Below are 19,512 nucleotides of genomic sequence, written 5' to 3' on the forward strand. Positions count from 1 at the left end.
AGGAGAGACATAAGAGTTGAGAAGTCTCTCTGAGAAGGATATTACTAGCTCTTGAATTGTTTGCTAAAGCCCAGATCGTACGGTTGCCATTAGTGGTTTTGTGTGAGAATTTCCGTTCATGTGAGACCTGCAGGCCAAATACTATTCTTAGTGCCGTTTTACTTTTTCCCCTTTAGTCACCATCAGTTGTGCATTCTCGATCTTTCTTGTTTCACATTAAGGGATTCCTTGTTTCTTTTAAATTTGATTCTATGGATATGGTCTGATTGATATGGCTGAATTGAAAATTTGCCTCTAATTATGATGTACAGACAATATATGTAGATATGAATGCCAGAAATATACGTCCACAGACAACCATGACATTCATTGTTATGAACATATTGACGTAATGATACTCCCATTGTTGTCCCCTGTTCCTTCCAAATAGATCCACGGCTCCATTCAACTCAGCCCCGCTTGGCGTGGACACCAGATCAACCTTAAACCAACCGGAAATCGGAGCAGTTCATATCCCAACTAGACCAGTCTACATCTCAGTAATCAAGAATCAAAGAGAACATTTGAATACGTTCATCACAGCTATGACGCACAAAAACTCTCAGTTCTCAGGGCCACCACCTAGCTACGAAGAAGCATCAAAAAGGCAGGGTGACCCACCTCCATACCACAACTGGCAAGAAGCCGTCCCCGACACCTCCACCTTCCCCCCACCCCCAGTATCAGGGTTCTACAGCTCAGGCACGGGAAATGCATCAACAGACGACGCAGACCGCGCCCACGCATTCTGTAACACAAACCCACTCTACATTCCCACCAGGCCCTCCCAGCCCGTCTACAACGCCGTCCAGAATCACGACCTACGCCCTGTCCGAGCCAGGGAGTACATCGGGGATCTACGCACAACCAGCCTAGGAAGATGGCAAGGTCACACAATCGACCGAAACGGTGATTGCCTTATCTTTACACATCTTCCTCTTTACTTTGCCGCCGAGGACTCGCCTTTCCTCCGCCAACACAAAACAATTTACTTTGAGGTGAAACTACTCTCTCGCCGGGCTAGTCCCGGTAACGAAAGTGGGTTCTCTATCGGATTCGCGGCTCAGCCTTATCCCTCTTGGCGATCACCTGGGTGGGAGCGGGGAAGTCTGGGGGTGCTCTCGGATGATGGGTGTCGGTTCGTGAATGACTCGTGGGGCGGGCGGCCGTTTACATCTCCTGTTAATGCAGGTGAGACAGTTGGGCTTGGTATGGTGTTTTCCCTTCCTGGGTCTAGCGGGGATGCCCAACAGGGCTGGAAGTGTAAGGTGGAGGTGTTTTTTACTCGGAATGGACATCCGGCCGGAGGGTGGGACTTGCATGAGGAGGTGGATGAAGATTATGGGGGGGCCGATGGGTTGCAAGGGGATTATGATGTATATGGGGCTATTGGGCTGTTTGGTGGCGTCGACTTTGAATGCTGCTTTCACCCTGCAGGTTGGCTCTGGAAGCCTTAGATGGGATCTATAACTTCCAAGTCTGAGATCAGGGGATCAGGGTGTTTCAAGAGATGGATTTTGTTGCTGGTGTTTCAAATTTTGCTTAACCATATAGATCCTTTCTTTGCTGCAGGCCTGTTGTATATTTAGGTCTGGAACCCTTGATGAAACATGATATCCTAATCCAGATTAACTCATCATACGATTCCACTTCTGTACTTAGTCTATATCCAGAAATATCGGGATAATATCCGAATGGTACCGGGATGAACATGCGCCTATTCCGACAACCGGCTAAGCATTCATGTAAGCTAGGACTAGGCTGGGACATGCATCGTTCTAGAAAGGTATCGGCCACTCCTCCCCAAAGAAACCGACAGAGACGCGCATTAGTCCCGGGGGGAAGCAAGAGCTGCATTTCCGCCATGCAGTACGGTATCAGGGTAAAGTGACCAGGGGCATATCATCCTCCCGCCCCCAGGCCTGGACGCCCCTAAGTTAGTCAAGGTGCATGAACAGCAGAAGGGAAGTTGACGTCAGATAATGCATCCTGCATCTACGGCAGGGCAAATCGAATCAACGAGTGCATGTCGTGAAGATCCGGAATGTCGGTTATAGAGATTGTATAGCTGAACCGAGGCAATGGAATGCAAGGAGCACTGCCCCCGAGTCTGTGTCTTGGTTCAGCCGGTTCGCAATCGGTCTCAAAGCAGCCTCATGCTTTCTCGGGGTTCGGCAAGAGGTCTGAACGTCGTTTGCGTTTCCTGGGAACGCAATCCAGGAAACGCAATGGCCGTCAAAGCTGCATGTAATACGCACTGACGCAATAGAAAAAATGTCAGACGTTAACAGATTGACAAGGTTAACAGGGGTGATGAGCCGCTGTCAATGGTGATACTAGGTACCTTTATACTGCTAACATTTCAACCAGTTGGCCACAATTGGAACGCGCTACTTCCTACGCTACTTCCTGCTACAAATTGCCCCATCTTTCCCCTTTCTGTTCTCAGTTACCTCGCGTCGAGTCAGAGATCGGCAAATAATGCAAATTACAGCAAATTTAGTTTTTCTACCTGGACAAACGGGGGAACCGGAGTCGACGATACTACGCCACGATTGCAACTCGCAAATCATTAGCGGGAAGCGGTTGGTTCTCAACGTCGTATCAGTGAGAGCCTCCGGAGAATGGGGATCTGACACGGGATTGTACCGCTCCGGGGCCCCCTGCAGCTCTATGTGGAGTATTGTCGGCCGTTGCCACCGATCATGCTCGTTCAGCAAAAGTGGATGCTGACCACGTCTCATGTCTGGGGGGTTAGTTGGTCCGTGTTATTCCTGTGGAGCAGAAATGGGTAACGGAGTAGAAAGAGTTCTCCGGTGTGGATGTGGATGTGGGATGTGGCATATGTGTTGTTACTGTATACTCCGTCGAGCGGGACCTTTGGCAAGTCAGAAGCGAATCCACTTTACGGCGTTTTTTCATTTCAATGTTTTCCACGCTTGTAACGGACTGTGCCCGTGCTGAGCCCCACTAGACGATCTGGGCGTTCCTCTTCCTCCCAAATAGGAAACAGTAGTTGGTGGCATGTTCGTGTTGCGATTCGCTGGAATTGTTAGACGATGGCTAATCGGCTTGTCAGCGCTAAAAGGTAGGAGACAAGGGCCGACAAGAGGGGAAAGCCGTCTGATCGACCTGCAAGTCATCTCCGTGTTAACTTGACTTTTTTAGTTTTGATTTTTTTTTCCTCTGCTTTTTTAAGGGAACCCAGGAAGAACTTCAAACTAGGAGGAATGAAAACAATAAACAGTTATGTAGAGCATGAATTCTCGTCATGATTCTTTAAACCCCCCTCCCTTACACAGAATCACAGAATCACAGAACTCGGCCCTTCCCGGGATAACAGGTGGACATCAAGGACGCTACGGGTATTCAAGTGGGAAAGTGGAAAACTGTGGAGTCCGGGCAAAGTGAGAATGTCCGTGCTGCCGAGATACGCGTCTGTTTCACTCCCTTGATCTCCACCAAAGCGAAAAACAGCTTCAAGTGCTCTAGGTTCGGCCGAAGCAACTGAAATGAGGAAAGAATTCCCAAATCAACAAATAAACACGGCGTTTTCAACTTGCTCCATACCATCCGTTGCGCTGGGTTGCCACTGGACCAAGAAAACCACGGCCTGTGCTGTAGCGAACCCCGTTGGGAAAGTGGAAAAAGTGTCAAAAGTACATTGCGTGGTCAAGATCCAGTTCCAGGCGACCTTGGCATGGGTTTAACTCTGCAGTACTCCGTATACACTTTACCCACGGCCGATCATGGCCGAGCGCATGTTCCACCCTGTGCACGTATGGGGCGGAAAGATCCAGGTATTCCCCATCGGGCGGGATGCAGGATGCATTGGCCAAGTCAGTTGTGGACATATGGTCAGCACGAGCTTCTGCTAGATTAGACGCCCGTTCGGCGCCTGTAAGCAACCAAGAGGTGGAGTTGATCCAATCGGGGATTGGGGTACCTGGTTCATAGGAGTTTCGACTACGTACCCGTGATATGCACGTGTGGTGGTATTAGTATTAGTATCAGTCACAGTAAGCGAGTAAACCTTCAACATTGAACCTTGAACATATTATACGGCGGAGAGATATGCAGGTCAAAGCTACCAGGCAACTTCGTTCACACGGCAGAGAATGAGAACATATTTATTTCCCTGCGCGTGGGGTGCCAGCCAGCTGGGTCGCCTAAAACTCTCTCTATGGGCTTAGGGCCTCTTTTTTTTCTCGCGCCTCTCTGATACTTTATCCAGAGTTCTCGTATGCTTTCTTACTCACTGCTCTGTAATTCGGCATGCCCCACTCAAGCTTGAATTTGGAATCAGTTAGGTGACGATCGGCCGCTAGGATGTCCTCGAAACCACTTGACTTGGCTCAAATCCAGCACGGAAGTGGATTTGACCGATGCACGTTAAAATTAAGAAATCCATCTTGTGGCACAAGGCGTGCGAATCATGGCCGATCTTTGTCGCACTTTGAAGCGGGAAAAAATTATGTACAAAAAGGTACAGGAATGGGTCCTGACCGGACGCTAGTATTGTGGATTTTGGTGTCAAAAGCATTCTTCCACAAATCAAAATACTTTCAAGGTCTGTTTACAGGGTAATCAGATATCAGATATCAGATATTGGAAATTAATATTAATTTGATAGAAGTTTGCTGATCACAGTAAAAAAAAAAAAGATAAAAAAAGCGTGGACTGGGCACCAATGAAGGTTCACTGAGAAGAGGGGAATGGGAGATGCTCTCCCGTGGCCCCTCCATTGCATACTGTAGCCGATATTTCCCTTTCCGCGTATGTATTCCGTAATTTGCATAGTTATTTTGTGAATATATTTTTCTTTTTACTTTTTTCCCTAACTAACCGATTCTAGTTCGATCGTTTCTGGTATGGTACCTTGCGACAAACACCAACCAGAATGGAGGAATTTGGTCAAGTGCCTCATGGTTGCCTTAACGTTAGAGAATGTCGGTTCAGCTGATCTCATTTCCAAGGTTCCCTGGATTGACGTTCGCCTTAAAAACTAAAATGAAAACCAAAAACCAAATACCAAAAACCAAAAAATCAATAACACCAACCTTGTCTAGCCGATAACACGTTATATGGGTATATTACTATCTGACGACGTAATACGTACTTTACCTGCATGGACCATCCCTCTCCACCCTCGAATGCCTCTAGATCCAGGGTCTCTGACGCACGAGGCAAAACTACACCTGCAGCACACTCAAAACGACAATCGGAACTGGGGCGCTGTTTTTTTTAGCTTGTCTTTTCGTTGCTTTTTCGGGTGTTTAAATCTTTTTTTATGGGGTTTTTTAGGACTTGCTTATTATATTTTTTTAATATTATATTTATATTTATATTTTTTGGGTCTTTTTGACGTCGAGTTATAGCATGTGCTTCCATCATTTAAACCTCCTTCCCCATATCCTTGAATCCTCTTTTTTCCTTATTCTTTTGATCTCCCCTATTTCCTTTCCTCAATTCCTTGGGCTGGTTGAGGAAGCTAGGTCTTCCCCGACATTCGTTTTTTTATTGTGCTTCTTTTCCGACCAGCCCATATCTCCGTTCCCCTCCCCGTTGATTCTGGGACAATTGGAGCCACACGGGTGAGTCGTTTTGTCTGACCTAGTCAAGAAATCGTGAACTTCCAGCTAATTAAACGAATGAAGTGGAATTGACCAAAAAAAAACAAGCAAAAATCCCCCGCGCAATACTGGGCTGGATTACCGATCGACCTCGGAGAACCTTGAGAGCCTTTGAGAATTTATAATCTATAAAAATACTCCCAAGTCAACATTGAAGTGACTATTGAAATTATGGCCTTTCCTTTCCTGCGGGCCTTTGTTGCGCTCTTGTAAGTGAGAATCCAAAAAACGTTCTCAATTGATGGCTGGCTGACTCAGGGTTTAAAGTGTGTATCGCTACCTTCGCCTCGTGGTGAATCTGATCTCCTTCTGGACATTTAAACCGATCCCGCCCCCCGAGTTCCCAAAATTGACCTCTCAAGATGTCACGGTTATTATTCCCTCGTTAGATGGCTGCGGCGCAGAGCTGGTAGAAACCATCCGCTCGATCTTGGAAAATCAGCCCTTTGAGATCCTCTTGGTAACAATCGAGGCCAATCGGAAGAAGGCTGAATCCATGCTGAAAGTGATGCCGGCCTCCAAATCCCGAATCCGTCTCTTTACTGTCACTCACCCTAACAAGCGGCGCCAGATGACCAGAGCCATCCCGGAGGTCCGCACGTCCATCACTCTTCTAGCCGACGACGACGTGAGCTGGCCGTCAACCGTACTCCCATGGATCCTGGCGCCATTTGAAAAAGATGAGCGCTACGGCGGCGTGGTGACCTGCCAGCGGCTGCGTCGAGCTATCGCGCCAACCCTCTCACAGCGCGTCTGGGGGTTCCTGGGCGCGTTGTATCTGGAGCGACGCAACTTCGACTGCGGGGCTACGACCAATATAGACGGAGGATTGCCATGCATGTCGGGCCGGACGGTGGCTTATCGAACCAAGATCCTTCAGGACGAGGGTTTTACATATGCTTTCACTAATGAGGAGTGGTGGTATGGAAAGTATCAGCTCAATGCCGACGATGATAACTTTATCACACGTTGGATGGTTTCCCATGGATGGGAGACTTATATGCAGTATCACCCTGAAGCGGAGGTGCTCACTACATTGGAGGATAACCCCCGATTCCTGAAGCAATGCGCGCGTTGGTCTCGAAGCAATTGGCGGAGCAATCTGTCCAGTATGTTCCACGAGAAGCACATTTGGTAGTAAGTGACACTTATCTTTGATGGTTATCTTTTTCCCGATCGGTTTTATTTTTCCGTTTCGCATATTTGGTTTTCTTGTTTTTCGCATAATTTTCCTTTGATGGTCCTCGGATGGCCTCGGCCCATGATGCGTCTGTCGTGCATGCAGAGGCTGCATCTGCGCTCGTACAGCCCGTTTTTCGGTCCCGGCCAAGGACTTTTGAGTAACCAGAAAGGCATGTCCGGGGGGAAAAAACCCCATGAGCACTGGCTTTTCGGGGTATCCGATGAAATTTTTTTTGAATCGTTTTGTTTTGTTTTTTTTATTTTTCTTTTTGCCTTGTTGTGATACTCGAAGTTTTCATGTTTAATCTATTTTGGCCGCTAACATTTGCCTAGTCGTCAGCCTTGGAGCTCATATGCCGTACACCTGACAACTTTGTCGCCTCCCGCTCTGTTGGGTGACTTGTTACTTGTTTGGTTGTGTCACCGAGGGACCGCTCCATGGGGTGAAGTCCTTCATAGTCGTGCCATGAACGCGCTCATTCTGTGGGTGTTTACGAGCAAATGGATCAAGCTCTTGGGTCATTATATCCGGTATCCGGTTGATGTGTTCCTATTGCCTGTGTCCGTGCTATTTGGTTATTTCCACGGCGCGATCAAGATGTACGCTGTGATGACACTGAATGTGGTAAGTTACGTATTGATCGATAGCAATACAAAATCACTTTACCCCGAGCCCCTCTCTTTTTGCCTCTTATGGCAAACTCCCAAGCGCTTTGATCACGACTCCTCTTACAGGAGTGTTTTCCATCCCGTGAAAACTTACTTGGATTTTCTCCCGATCTGGCGATTCATTTTTCCCGAAACCTTTTCCGAATTTTCGCTAACCGTGCGTTCCAGACCACATGGGGTAGCCGTGATGGCGCTGACGATTATGATGCGGAGCGCATGAAGAGACGTACTGCTGCCGATCGCAAAAAGCAGCCTTACCCTTACTACCCCAGCTATCTCACCAAATAGACTGGTTTAGTGCAGGGAAAACAAAAGGCCCTGGAACTATTTTACGATGAAATGCCGTGACGACTGTTTCGAACCTTTCGCTTTATTCTCTTTCATTTTCGCCTCTAGATCCATTGATTTCCGCCATGGCTCTGAGTCGAAACTTCGTGCCACAGGGCATTCTGACCCATTTTTCCCTTCTCTTCTCTTCTCTCTGCATGGTTTTTCAAAACAAAAAGGACGCGCCAACCTCGAGATTTGCACTCTTTTTTGATTGATCTTTCTTGTAAATTATAAAAGCACGGGCGGTTCTCGTCGTCTGCATTTGTACCTTTTACTCTGCTATTGATTCCCCGGGATTCTTTGTGGTAGCATTTCAATGTTTCTTTATTTTTCTTTGGGTTCTAGATGCACTGGAGGTTTCTGATTACTGTTGAATAATCTCTAATCAACTGAATTATGATGATCTACAAACCTGGTGTCATCCCATGCAATGCTGCGAGGATTTTAGCCCCGCTCGAGATTTCTCAAATTTCCAAAATCAAAGTGCAGGTGAATGATTGTTGTACTTGCGTAGTTAACTAACTTAGTCAACGTAGTCTCCGTGTATGTGTAAGCAGAACCATCGGGCCGAGACTCGAAAAAGTTCCTCCGCATCTTCTCCCGAAGCTCCAACCCTTGTCTTCCAACCTGAAATCTAACATGGCTGGCCTTCGTGTGTTCCCGCAGCTTTCCTCTGTGCGACTTAATGCTGCCCGCCAATTCCACTCTTCCCCATTCCGCGCCGCCGTTCCACACCCGATCACTGCCCACGGTCCCCCGCCCAAAGCTCCGGCGCCAGCAGCACAATTTAAGGATAAAGCTGGCCAATCGGAAACTGAATCATCAGGACAGAACTCACCATCATTAACTAAGCCTTCCCCGCTGAAGTCGCGCTTTTGGAAACATGTTCACGTTCACGGAAAGCCCGGTATGATGGGACATGACTGGAGCGGAGAGAAATAGGACTGACGGATATGTTACCACAGGAGAATACCAAGTACTTCTTGATAAGCGCCCCGTGAGGACCCCGAACAAGGATATTCTCTCAATACCTCCAACCAAGCCTCAACTCGCACACGCAGTCGCCCTGGAGTGGGATGTTATGACATCTGCCCAACAAGCTCTCAAGAGCCACTTGATCCCCTTGACCTCCCTATCAGCTCGCGCTGCCGATATCGTTCGCGAAGATGCCCAGGGCATCGATACCACCCGAAGCCAGATCACCGCCACAGCCATGAAGTACCTGGAAACAGACACTCTGCTCTGCTGGGAACCAGAGAGAGACGCCGAGTTATATGGACGAATGCACGCGGATGGGAAAAATACCGAGACCTTGCGCGATGTTCAAATCCGCGTTGCGAAGGATATTATGAGCTTCCTTTCCACCAAGGTCTGGCCTGGCTTAGAGATCAAGCCAATCCTCGATGAGAACAGCATCCTCCCCGTTTCCCAGCCTCCCACCACTAAAGATACCATCAAGGGTTGGGTTTCGCAGCTGGCACCCCATGATCTGGCTGGCTTGGAACGAGGCATTCTGGCTTCGAAGAGTCTCCTAGTGGCTGTGCGCCTGTTGGTGGAGTGGAGTGAGAACTTCCGTCACCTCCAACGGTCTGATGTGAAGAAATTTGGTATAGATGAGGCCGCCGAGGCCTCGAGCTTGGAGGTCAAGTGGCAGACAGACATGTGGGGCGAGGTTGAGGATACTCACGATGTGGGCAACGAGGACATGAAGCGACAATTGGGCAGTGTTGTTGTTTTGGTCAGCGGCGAGACTCGATAAATAAGGATAAATCTGTACTATAGCTATTCTATATAGCAATACATGTATATTTTAACAAAGAAGATTGAAGGTTATTGGGATCATTACGTAGTTCGATATCTACAGGGGCGCCAAGAGCCGAACCCCTTCCCCCTCCCAAAAATAAAGCCTCATTTTAATTCCCCTAATTCCCCTATTCATGCTTTTGTCTTGACAGTAGTACCCCACATACCTGACGGGGCATCTTAACATGTCTGAGAAACCTGAAGGGTGAGTTCTCGTTTACTTGTTCCTTTTCCGACTTGGACCCATGGTTCAAGGGTGGTTTCCCCATGACCGCGGGGGTCCTGTTTGAGAAAGACAGAGACAGAGACAAAAAGACAAAGAAAGACAAGAAAGACTCGGAGTGAATAAATTGCAAATCCCTCGTGGAAACTGCGACCACCGATTCGCTCCTTCCTGTTTCATGTGACTGACCCGATGTTGTCACGCAGGCATAAGCGCTCTCGCAGCTCTATAGCGCTTTCTCTTCTCCACCGCGATAAATCCCGCAACGAAGACAAAGTTCTGGAAGAAAACACCGACACCTCAACCGGGACAGCTTCGACGAATGGCTCCTCTCCACTGACCCACGCCCGCAGCCTAAGCCGTCACAGGAGCCGCAAACCTGCTTTGGACCCCAGCTCGCCCCCGACCCCAGCCATTCTCGAAGATACCCTCGACGACAACCCCGTCGCCGGAATGGAGGGCGTAACATCCGCGCCCCAGACTGAGAGCGCTAGCATGTCTCTGGAACAGTCAGTACGAACGTTCCGGTTGTTTGAGGTCCTGCGCAGTGGAGATACAAATGCCATCGCCAAGGCTGTCGAGGAGGCCAAAGATCCCCAGGTGGCGAACAATCTGTACGGAACGACCATTCTTCATCTGGCGTTGCAGTGCGCCGAACCCCAGGTCGTGGAATTTGTGTTATCCTCGAGTAGCGGGCTGGACATCAACGCGCGCGATCGTGAAGGGAACACCCCGCTTCACCTGGCATCTCAGCTGGGACGGGTCTCGTTGGTACGGGAACTGTTGAACAACCCTGAAGTTAATGATGCTATCGTCAACTACCGGGGTCAAACACCGCTTGAGGCAGCGCGCACCCCGGAGATATTCCAGCAGCTGCAACTCGCTCGGTCCCTGTTTATTGACAGCAAGACGCAGGAGATTCAAGCGTTGATCAGCAAGAGGGAATATGATAATCTTGAGAAGTTATTGGAAGAACCCCGTGCCGAAGGTCTTTTGGATGTGAACAGTCTGGAATTGGTTACCGACCGAGCTACCTTGCAATCTGGTGGCACGTTGTTACATGAGGGTGCTCGCAATAAAGATGCGCAGCTTATTGAGGTTCTTCTTACCCATGGAGCTGACCCTTTCCGTCGTGATAAAAAGGGCAAGCTGCCTCAAGATGTCACCAAGGATGACAAGACTCGGGCACTCTTGAAGAAGTCGCCGGCGGCTGCAATTGCCCAGCGCGGTATTCAAGAGAAGGCCATCCTTGGAAACAGCAATGCGCAAGGTCTTTCTGGTCGTGCCTCTATTGGGGAGGCACCTTTGGCTGGGAAGGATGCCCGTGAGATGAGAGGTTATCTTAAGAAGTGGACCAACTACACAAGTGGCTACAAGCTGCGGTGGTTTGTGCTCGAGGATGGTGTGTTGAGCTACTATAAGCATCAGGGTATGTTATCCTAGACATATATCAATACCGGTATATGTGTTCAAATCTAACTTATTTCACAGATGACGCCGGCTCTGCTTGTCGTGGAGCTATCAACATGAGAATCGCCAGACTTAACATGGATGCCCAAGACAAGACTCGCTTTGAAATTCACGGCAAGTCGTCGGTCAAGTACCACCTGAAGGCAAACCATGTGGTGGAAGCGAAACGCTGGTTCTGGTCCCTGAACAACGCGATCCAGTGGGCCAAAGACGAAGCCAAGGAGGAAGAGCGGCAACGCTCGAAGAACGCCGAAACTTTCCGTTTGGCCAAGATTGACCAGTCTACTGGGGAAACACCCTCTGAGTCTGGTCTTAGCCGTAGAACCAGCGGTAGAGGCCCACCCCCCTCGTCCCTTGGGGTTCCTGGCGGTAGTTTCACCAGAATCAGTACCCATGCTTCGCGCACAACTCTTGAAACCTCACCTGCGGAGGAAGATGAGTCGGCTTATGGTTCAGTGGACCAGGGTAACGATGTGAACCGAGTGACCAGTTATGTAACCACTGCGCCTGATGGTGATGATGACGACGACTTCAACGACTATGCTTCTAGCCTTGACGTGCCGACTAATGATAAAGACGCCCTCAACATTACTGCACAGTCCGCCAAACTTCAATTAGATCTTCTTGCAAATGTTTCCGCTTCGTTACAGGCTGAGAGATCCAAAAACCCTGAAATGTCGATCGCGGATCCAGCCATCGAACAAGCTCTTACTGCCTACGAAGGTGCAGTCAGTAGTCTCAAGGGCTTAGTTCAGAACCTCCTCAAGATCTCACGAGACCGTGATTCCTACTGGCAGTACCGTTTGAGCCGCGAGGAACATCTTCGTCATATTTGGGAGGAGAACATGGCCCGTGTTGCTCAAGAACACGAAGAGCTAGAATCTAAGATGGGCGAGTCTGAGGAAAAGCGCAAGCGGACCAAGCGAGCTCTGAAGGAGGCGCTGGAAAATGCGGCTGGTAGCAGCCGTTCCCTCAGTGCCGCACCATCGCGTATGCCAACGGCGCCTGCTAGCGTTCTGGAAACTAGTCGGTCTGAGATCCGCGAATCTGAACCGGCGCAAGAGGACTCGTCAAGTCAGCTTGCAACGGAGCCTATTCCCCTCAACCGGAAACCCTCTGTGCTTTCTCGAATCAGCAGTCTCTATGATTCCGAGTCGGATGGAGACGAATTTTTTGATGCAATTGATGCTGGTGAAATCGAAGTAGAGGATGTCAGCCACGCCAATGAGACTGAAGAGCCCGAAGAACCGGAGGATGAAAGTGCTCTGGCCCGGAAAGAAAAGGCTGCCGTAATCAAGTCCTCATTCAGGGGTTACGAAGACCCTGTGCGACAGAGACTTAAGATGGACAATGATGACCGGCCAAAGATTTCGCTATGGGGAATTCTCAAATCCATGATCGGCAAGGACATGACGAAGATGACCTTGCCCGTGTCTTTCAACGAGCCTACTTCGTTACTTCAGCGAGTTGCTGAGGATTTGGAGTACACCGACCTTCTCGATATCGCTGCTGACCGAACCGACTCCATGGAGCGTCTTTTATATGTGGCTTCTTATGCTGCGAGTGAATACGCCTCAACCATTGGGCGTGTGGCTAAGCCATTCAATCCTCTTCTCGGTGAAACTTTTGAGTATGTGCGTCCTGACAAGGGCTACCGGTTCTTCGTCGAGCAAGTCAGCCACCACCCTCCCATCGGTGCGGCATGGGCTGAGTCTCCTAAGTGGGATTACTGGGTAAGTTTCTTTTCTGTATCCCTACTTTGTCCAAGCTAACAATTTGCTAGGGCGAGTCCTCACTCAAGTCTAAATTCTACGGCAAGTCATTCGACATCAATCTTCTGGGTACTTGGTTCCTCAAGCTGCGCCCGTGCACAGGAGGCGAAGAGCTATACACCTGGAAGAAGGTCACATCTTCTGTGATTGGCATCATTACCGGTAACCCCACCGTGGACAATTATGGTTTGATGGAGATCAAGAACTGGACCACCGGCGAGGTCTGCTATCTTGACTTCAAGCCTCGTGGATGGAAAGCATCCTCGGCTTACCAAGTCAGCGGTAAGGTGGTTGACTGTGACGGCTCCCCGAAGTGGAGTATCGGTGGCCGGTGGAACGACAAGATTTACGCTCGCCATACCCCAGGATTCGAAGCACCTGTCTCCGGTCAGGATCCCGAGTCGGCCAAGACATTATTGGTTTGGCAAGCCCATGAGCGCCCTAAGGGTATCCCATTCAACCTGACTCCATTCGTTCTCACTCTGAACGCCATCCCGGACAACTTGAGGGCTTGGTTACCTCCTACTGATACCCGATTACGTCCTGACCAGCGTGCCATGGAGGATGGCGAGTACGACTTTGCTGCGGATGAAAAGCATCGCGTTGAAGAGAAGCAGCGTGCCAAGCGGAGGGAACGGGAGACTAAGGGCGAGATTTACTCTCCCCAGTATTTCATTCGGGCTAAAGAGCCTACTACTGGGGAGGAGTACTGGGCTCACAATGGCAAATATTGGGCCAACAGAGATGCCCAAAACTGGAGTTCTGCGGAGGATATTTTCTGATTGGGGGAAGCAGATGGCTGTACAGGATGTAGGGGTTCCAATATCCACTTGCATTTTCTATTCCTTGAATTGGACTGTAACTGTATTATAAGATGTTTTGCACTATCTACGAATACACGATGAGGCATGTCGTACTTTACCGATTGACTACCTGTGGATTTAACATATAATGTAAGATAAGTGATACCCAGGTATACGTGTATGATTATTGCAAGTTGATGATATCGGATAAGCGTGAAGTCGATCTATACCTGGCGATAGATTATCCGAAAGCAACCTCGGCATCTCACGCGGGGAAAACCCCAACTTCATCTTTTCCCATACATTCCCCAACTCCCTCAACCTACAACTATATTCCATTCGAAGATATCACAACTACATCCAAGATGCGCGCCGTCCAAGTCAGCGAATATGTCAAGGTTCGCCCCCTCATCCACCTTCCATAACCAACATTAACACCAGAAACCAGGGACCTCTCGACCTAAAAGTCTCCACCATCCCAACTCCAACCCCAGCACCGGATAAATACCTCATCGAGATCCATTCCGCCGGTACCAATTTCTTCGATATTCTTCAAATCCAAGGGAAATACCAACACCAACCACCTCTTCCCTGGGTTGGTGGTGCCGAGTTCGCAGGTACTGTTATCGCGGTACCTACTTCATCTTCGACTTCGGCCTTCAAGTTCAAGGTTGGGGATCGGGTTTTCGGCGCTACACAAGGTGCTTATGCTACGCACGTCCTCGCTCCGGAAAGTACATTACTCCCCGTGCCTGCGGGGTGGAGTTTCGAAGATGCAGCCGGGTTATTCGTTACGGCTCCTACGTCCTATGGAGGACTTGTACACCGTGCTGGCGTGAAAGCCGGTGATTGGGTTCTTGTGCATGCGGCTGCTGGGGGTGTTGGATTGGCCGCAGTTCAGATTGCGAAGGCGAAGGGGGCGATTGTTATTGCGACGGCTGGAACGAAGCGGAAGAGGGAAATAGCGATGGAGTTTGGGGCTGATTATGTGGTTGATTATACGGATAAGAACTGGCCGGAGGAGGTTAAGAAGCTTTGTGCGGAGAAGAGGAGTGGGAATGGGAAGGCTGGAGTGGATATTGTTTATGATCCTGTTGGGTTAATTGAGATGAGTTTGAAGTGTGTGGCGTGGAATGCGAGGTTGTTGGTTATTGGGTTCGCAGCGGGAAAGATTGAGAAGGTTGCGTTGAATCGGGTGTTGTTGAAAAATGTTAGTTTGGTGGGGTTGCATTGGGGACAGTATGCGAAGTTTGAGACGGAGACTGTTGGGGAGGTATGGAAGGGGATCTTTGATCTTGTTGCTAAGGGTCAGTTCCGTGGAACGGCTTTTAAGGATGAGAGTTTCGTCGGGTTGGAGAGTGTGCCAAGAGCTTTGCAGGCGCTTGGTGGACGTGAGACTTGGGGGAAGGTTGTTGTGAATGTGGTTGGTGAGGCTAAGAGTCGGCTGTAGGGCTACCTAGATAGGCAAATAGATATATGGAATGTATCAATTCGAATGTGATTGGCAGATATAATAATGTAGGTGCGCAAGGAGTCATGCTCTCGTAGAAAAGATAACATCCTCCCGAAAGAAGAAGACTCGAGCAAGTAAACATGAACTATGAAGGCCCTAGATTTGTTCTAGCAACTCGAAGAATCAACACTCAAAGCCCTCAAATGAGGAACCTCGAATGCGCAATCCAGCTCCAGTCAATCACGGCCACAAGACGCGACGCTGTGAAGACCGTCCTTAAGAAGGGTCCGTGAAAAGTCCAAAGGACAGGAACAGCTGGATTGGAGAGTTGCGGTATATAATACTTCTGTAAAGTTAGTGTTCAAGATTCATATAGTATACACAGAAACAACATCAGATTCTGGCAACCACAAAGATGATTGGATTGAGGATGAAGTCGAGATGAAGATGAAGAAAAAATAAGGAACACGGCACGGTATTATGTTAGTCCGACTTATCGCTTAGTCATCAGCAAAGTCCAAGTCATGCTGGAGATCATTTCATCCAAGTCTATAGAGCATTAAAAATCAATATTAACATATTAAGGGAATGGAATTGATGTCGCAGTTCCATATCAAAGGAAAAATGCTTTGATGAGGCAAATTTCCAACCTCGGCATAACCTATCCGGTAAACCGTGGTTACTTTAGTACCCGAGGGTCATCATCAAGCTTTTCACCACAACGGCTGGATGGTCATCGCCACGTGTAATGGAAAGGGCTGGTGTGGATCAATCAGAACCCTTTTTGGGGCTGCAGTTGGGAGGCGATAAGGTTCGCTAATCTCACCAAAACAGGGCACGCGGGGTCCAGGCATGAAACGGGGCCAGAAAAACGGTCATTTGCCCTAGGGATCAGGTCGTGACTCCACTAGGTTTGACGGGGAGTTGAATCGTTTCAGTTTGATTATCAGGATTGAGTATGAAGTCATTGTATCATGTCTTGCTCTGGTACTTGAGTCTTCGGCTATCAGCTCTACAATCTTGAGGTTGTAAGATAGAATATGCACTTTGTTCAAATGTAAGATAAAATAGTATGTAATAAAGTATGACTAGGAGACATAAAGGTACAGGTCAATTCAGGAGGTATCAAAGAAACAAATGCCCGCCAACGCCGAAACAAAAACAAAGCAAAGCAGACAACCACCCACCACATTTCAACACCAAGTATGTCATACACGGATATCTATTGAGTACACCCATTTTCCGGTCAAGGAAAATGTTGAAAAAAGAAAAGAAAAAGAAGGTAAATCACAAGGTAACAGCCACTCAGTATCCTACACCGGAGTGTTTGTGCAAAGGATCCTGTCCCATATACGGGAGAAGTGGCGCACACATACTGTGCGAAGGCTGGGGCATAGAAAGCATGCCCGGAGGTGGGTGACCATACACAGGGTATTTTCGGTCCACAAGGTCCGGCCGCGAAGACGGGTGTGCATAGTCATAATGGAGTGACATAGTTCTCTTCCATGTCTTTGAATCATACCCAGGGTGGTATTCTGATGCCCCAGGGTATGGTGCGAACTCCGGAGAGAAGACGCCCTGGGCTGGACCCATGGGCATGTGGTCCCTGTATCCCGGGGGCGGCATATGAGAGTGAGGCACACCGGGTGGTGGGGTGACAGGTTCGAAAGGCACGGAGTACCATTGTACGGGGTGCAATGCTGGGTTTAGACCCATATCAACAGAAACGGCGCGGGATTGCCATGGCATTGCTGCCGTGGTGGATCCTGGGCTGGGGAGGCCGGAGTCAGGCGAAAGAGGGTATCCCGCGTAGTTGGGAGTCATGACTGTAGTGGTATTGAGCATGAGGGTTTCATCCACGGGGGAGGTCTGGGCTGGTTGCTCGAAGGGCGTGGTTGGACTGTGGTAAGGGTGGGTGGACGGTCTATCTCCTATAGGGCCATGTTCGCCCGATGGGCTGGGTGTTAACTGTGGTGCTAGAGATGCGTTCCACTTCTGCTGGTCGGTTGACTGAAGCTCTGGGGCGTATTCTGGATATCTGGTCCAGCTGGGGCCGGTGGTAGACCGTTCTGTTTTCACGCGAGGTTGCCGATTGTGGTGGGGAGAGGTCGAGGATCTCTTGACATCCCGGTCTGAATTGTCGTCATCCACAACGGGCTTCTTGCGAGTCTGGCGCGATGGCTTGGTAACTCGCCACTTTTTCAACCGACTGCGCAATTGTGTTTCACTGGGAATTGTATGAGTCCAAATTCGCACCTGAAATCATGAGAAACACAACACCAACCTTGGATTGAAATCATCCGAACGAATCTGCTTGATGACTTGTTTCAATGGCCATTCCTCCTCCATGTATAGTTTGGCGATCAACGCTTTCTTCTTCTCCCACACATCGGAGGAGATGGATGTCTTCATCCTTGGATAGAAAGAGGAGATGGAAATGGGTAATATAGATACCAGGGGAAGTGGCAGGGATATAAGAGCTAGAGCAGTTGGGGGGGAAATGAGAAAAAAAGTAGGAATTGACTAGGATGACTAGGATCTAATCAAATAGTCTCAAGTGGAGAATGCAAATCCAAGTTCCAACAGAACCAATTTCTACGGTCTGGATTGGCAAAATCTCTCCACTTTTTCCTTCTTACTTACTGTGCTGTTTCCCCTCTTTCGTAGATCCTGACGAGATGCTTGACGTGGGAATTTGGTGATCTACGATCAAGGCTTTTGTGGATCGTTGACATCTCCAATCCAAACATTTACTATCCCCAATGGGGAACTTGGCGCATATCCAATTGAACAAAGACGCAGATTTGACAGATCACAGAGGGTCTCAACATCCATGACAGCTGACAGATCACAGCTCGAATCTCTTTGTCTCAAGTTGCCTAATGAAAACTAGTTAAAATGCGATGCCGTCTCCCTTTCGAAAAACGAAAGTTGATCTATCTGGTTCCCATGGAATCGGGTTTTAAGTCTCGATATTTTTACTACTTTTTTCTCTCATTATTGCCTATATCGGATCAATTCTACGAACATGGGGTCAGTTCCCGATCCCCCGTGCGTTTGATTCACGGTTAGCTTTACTAGCGAGTATTCAGATAAGCCCCTCTTCCCCCAGTCCGAGCTCCACTTTAGGAGAGGTACTGATACTGGTTTCACCAGGATCTCCAAAAACCCGCCGATCATCACCGGACCCGGGACCCCTCACGCGCTCTCGGCTCCTCATCGGAAGTCTTCCCCAAATGAGATCTGAGCTGTTAAGCGTTTCACACCTTTGGGGTTTCAATTAGAATTCGACATGTGCAACGGTTGCTACCGAATGGTAAAAGCCCCGGGTCGAAAAAAAAGGAATAAAAAATAATATTTTTTGAGGTCCCGGACACTTACTAAAATGACAAAACACCCGAGCACCAATAGCGCAGCCAGCGCTCGTGCCTGGGCGGCTCCGGATCTTCGTTGGCACGGCACAAACGTTGACCTCGCTCCCTCGTGCCGTGAATCCCTGGACCATCTCTCGATGACGACTTTCCTCTTGTGACCAATTGTCGCCCTGCATTGAACACGCTAATAGAGAAAGCGGAATAATGTCAGTCTAGTGCGCGCCTCTCTCGGACGAGACCAATAATGACGCGATCGGTGGAGCAACAGTTCGTGAGCGCGCCAATGGATAGGAATGTGGATCGCCGCGATCTGCCCGGGTACTCAATAGCGGATAAAGTGGAGCTCCTTTTGAGACTAGAGTCTCCAGTCACATTGTCGACTGTTGGACGCCACGAGCTTTACAGCCTGACATCTGGAGCAACAGAGGATAAAGAGATTCCATTTTTTAATTTTTACCAGCACGGGCCTGGCGGCCAAAGCCGTCCTCGATTGGTGTCCTCGAGTGTGCGTGTCTCTTGCGGCTGCATGTCACATCTTTGCACGGTGCACAGCTGGCAAACTGTCAAACTGACCAGTCATGTGTAAATTATCTCACTATTCCTTGGATCGACCTATTGATTTCCCCCCGCCACGTTAGGCGGAAGCTTTCGGGAAAGCTTTGGCTTAAACTGCCGCCAGATTTTGCCTCGCTGTATTCCGGTAGCAGTAACCGAAACCCTAAATACTCCTTGTCTTCCATCAAAACCAGCTCTTGAGGCCG

General features: G+C 49.0%; 6 protein-coding genes across 6 annotated transcripts; 5 read left to right on the plus strand and 1 right to left on the minus strand.

Moving 5' to 3' along the window:
* Nucleotides 1–584: 584 nt before the first annotated feature.
* On the plus strand, nucleotides 585–1,496 carry N7520_001843 (SSH4 family protein; the record flags this gene model as incomplete). Its single annotated transcript, XM_057135778.1, has 1 exon — nucleotides 585–1,496. One exon carries the CDS (start codon nucleotides 585–587, stop codon nucleotides 1,494–1,496), a length of 912 nt encoding a protein of 303 aa, XP_057001714.1.
* A 4,347-nt stretch (nucleotides 1,497–5,843) lies between these two features.
* N7520_001844 (glycosyltransferase family 2 protein) lies at nucleotides 5,844–7,811 on the plus strand (the record flags this gene model as incomplete). Its single annotated transcript, XM_057135779.1, has 4 exons — nucleotides 5,844–5,881; nucleotides 5,940–6,809; nucleotides 7,188–7,479; nucleotides 7,692–7,811. 4 exons carry the CDS (start codon nucleotides 5,844–5,846, stop codon nucleotides 7,809–7,811), a joined length of 1,320 nt encoding a protein of 439 aa, XP_057001715.1.
* Nucleotides 7,812–8,492: 681 nt separating this feature from the next.
* Nucleotides 8,493–9,612, plus strand: N7520_001845 (ATP synthase complex assembly protein ATP12; the record flags this gene model as incomplete). Its single annotated transcript, XM_057135780.1, has 2 exons — nucleotides 8,493–8,760; nucleotides 8,819–9,612. 2 exons carry the CDS (start codon nucleotides 8,493–8,495, stop codon nucleotides 9,610–9,612), a joined length of 1,062 nt encoding a protein of 353 aa, XP_057001716.1.
* Nucleotides 9,613–10,071: 459 nt separating this feature from the next.
* On the plus strand, nucleotides 10,072–13,903 carry N7520_001846 (OSBP family protein; the record flags this gene model as incomplete). The annotated part of the gene is made up of 3 exons (XM_057135781.1): nucleotides 10,072–11,308; nucleotides 11,371–13,082; nucleotides 13,133–13,903. The coding sequence occupies 3 exons, from the start codon at nucleotides 10,072–10,074 to the stop codon at nucleotides 13,901–13,903; spliced, it is 3,720 nt and encodes a 1,239-aa protein (XP_057001717.1).
* A 386-nt stretch (nucleotides 13,904–14,289) lies between these two features.
* N7520_001847 (NADPH:quinone oxidoreductase family protein) lies at nucleotides 14,290–15,374 on the plus strand (the record flags this gene model as incomplete). Its single annotated transcript, XM_057135782.1, has 2 exons — nucleotides 14,290–14,322; nucleotides 14,373–15,374. 2 exons carry the CDS (start codon nucleotides 14,290–14,292, stop codon nucleotides 15,372–15,374), a joined length of 1,035 nt encoding a protein of 344 aa, XP_057001718.1.
* A 1,308-nt stretch (nucleotides 15,375–16,682) lies between these two features.
* Nucleotides 16,683–17,789, minus strand: N7520_001848 (Clr5 domain-containing protein; the record flags this gene model as incomplete). Its single annotated transcript, XM_057135783.1, has 2 exons — nucleotides 16,683–17,604; nucleotides 17,662–17,789. 2 exons carry the CDS (start codon nucleotides 17,787–17,789, stop codon nucleotides 16,683–16,685), a joined length of 1,050 nt encoding a protein of 349 aa, XP_057001719.1.
* Nucleotides 17,790–19,512: the final 1,723 nt, after the last annotated feature.

Source organism: Penicillium odoratum (assembly GCF_028828045.1).
Source record: "Penicillium odoratum strain IBT 22623 chromosome Unknown utg000001l_segment0_segment0, whole genome shotgun sequence".
In the NCBI taxonomy this organism is placed as follows: Eukaryota; Fungi; Ascomycota; class Eurotiomycetes; order Eurotiales; family Aspergillaceae; genus Penicillium; species Penicillium odoratum.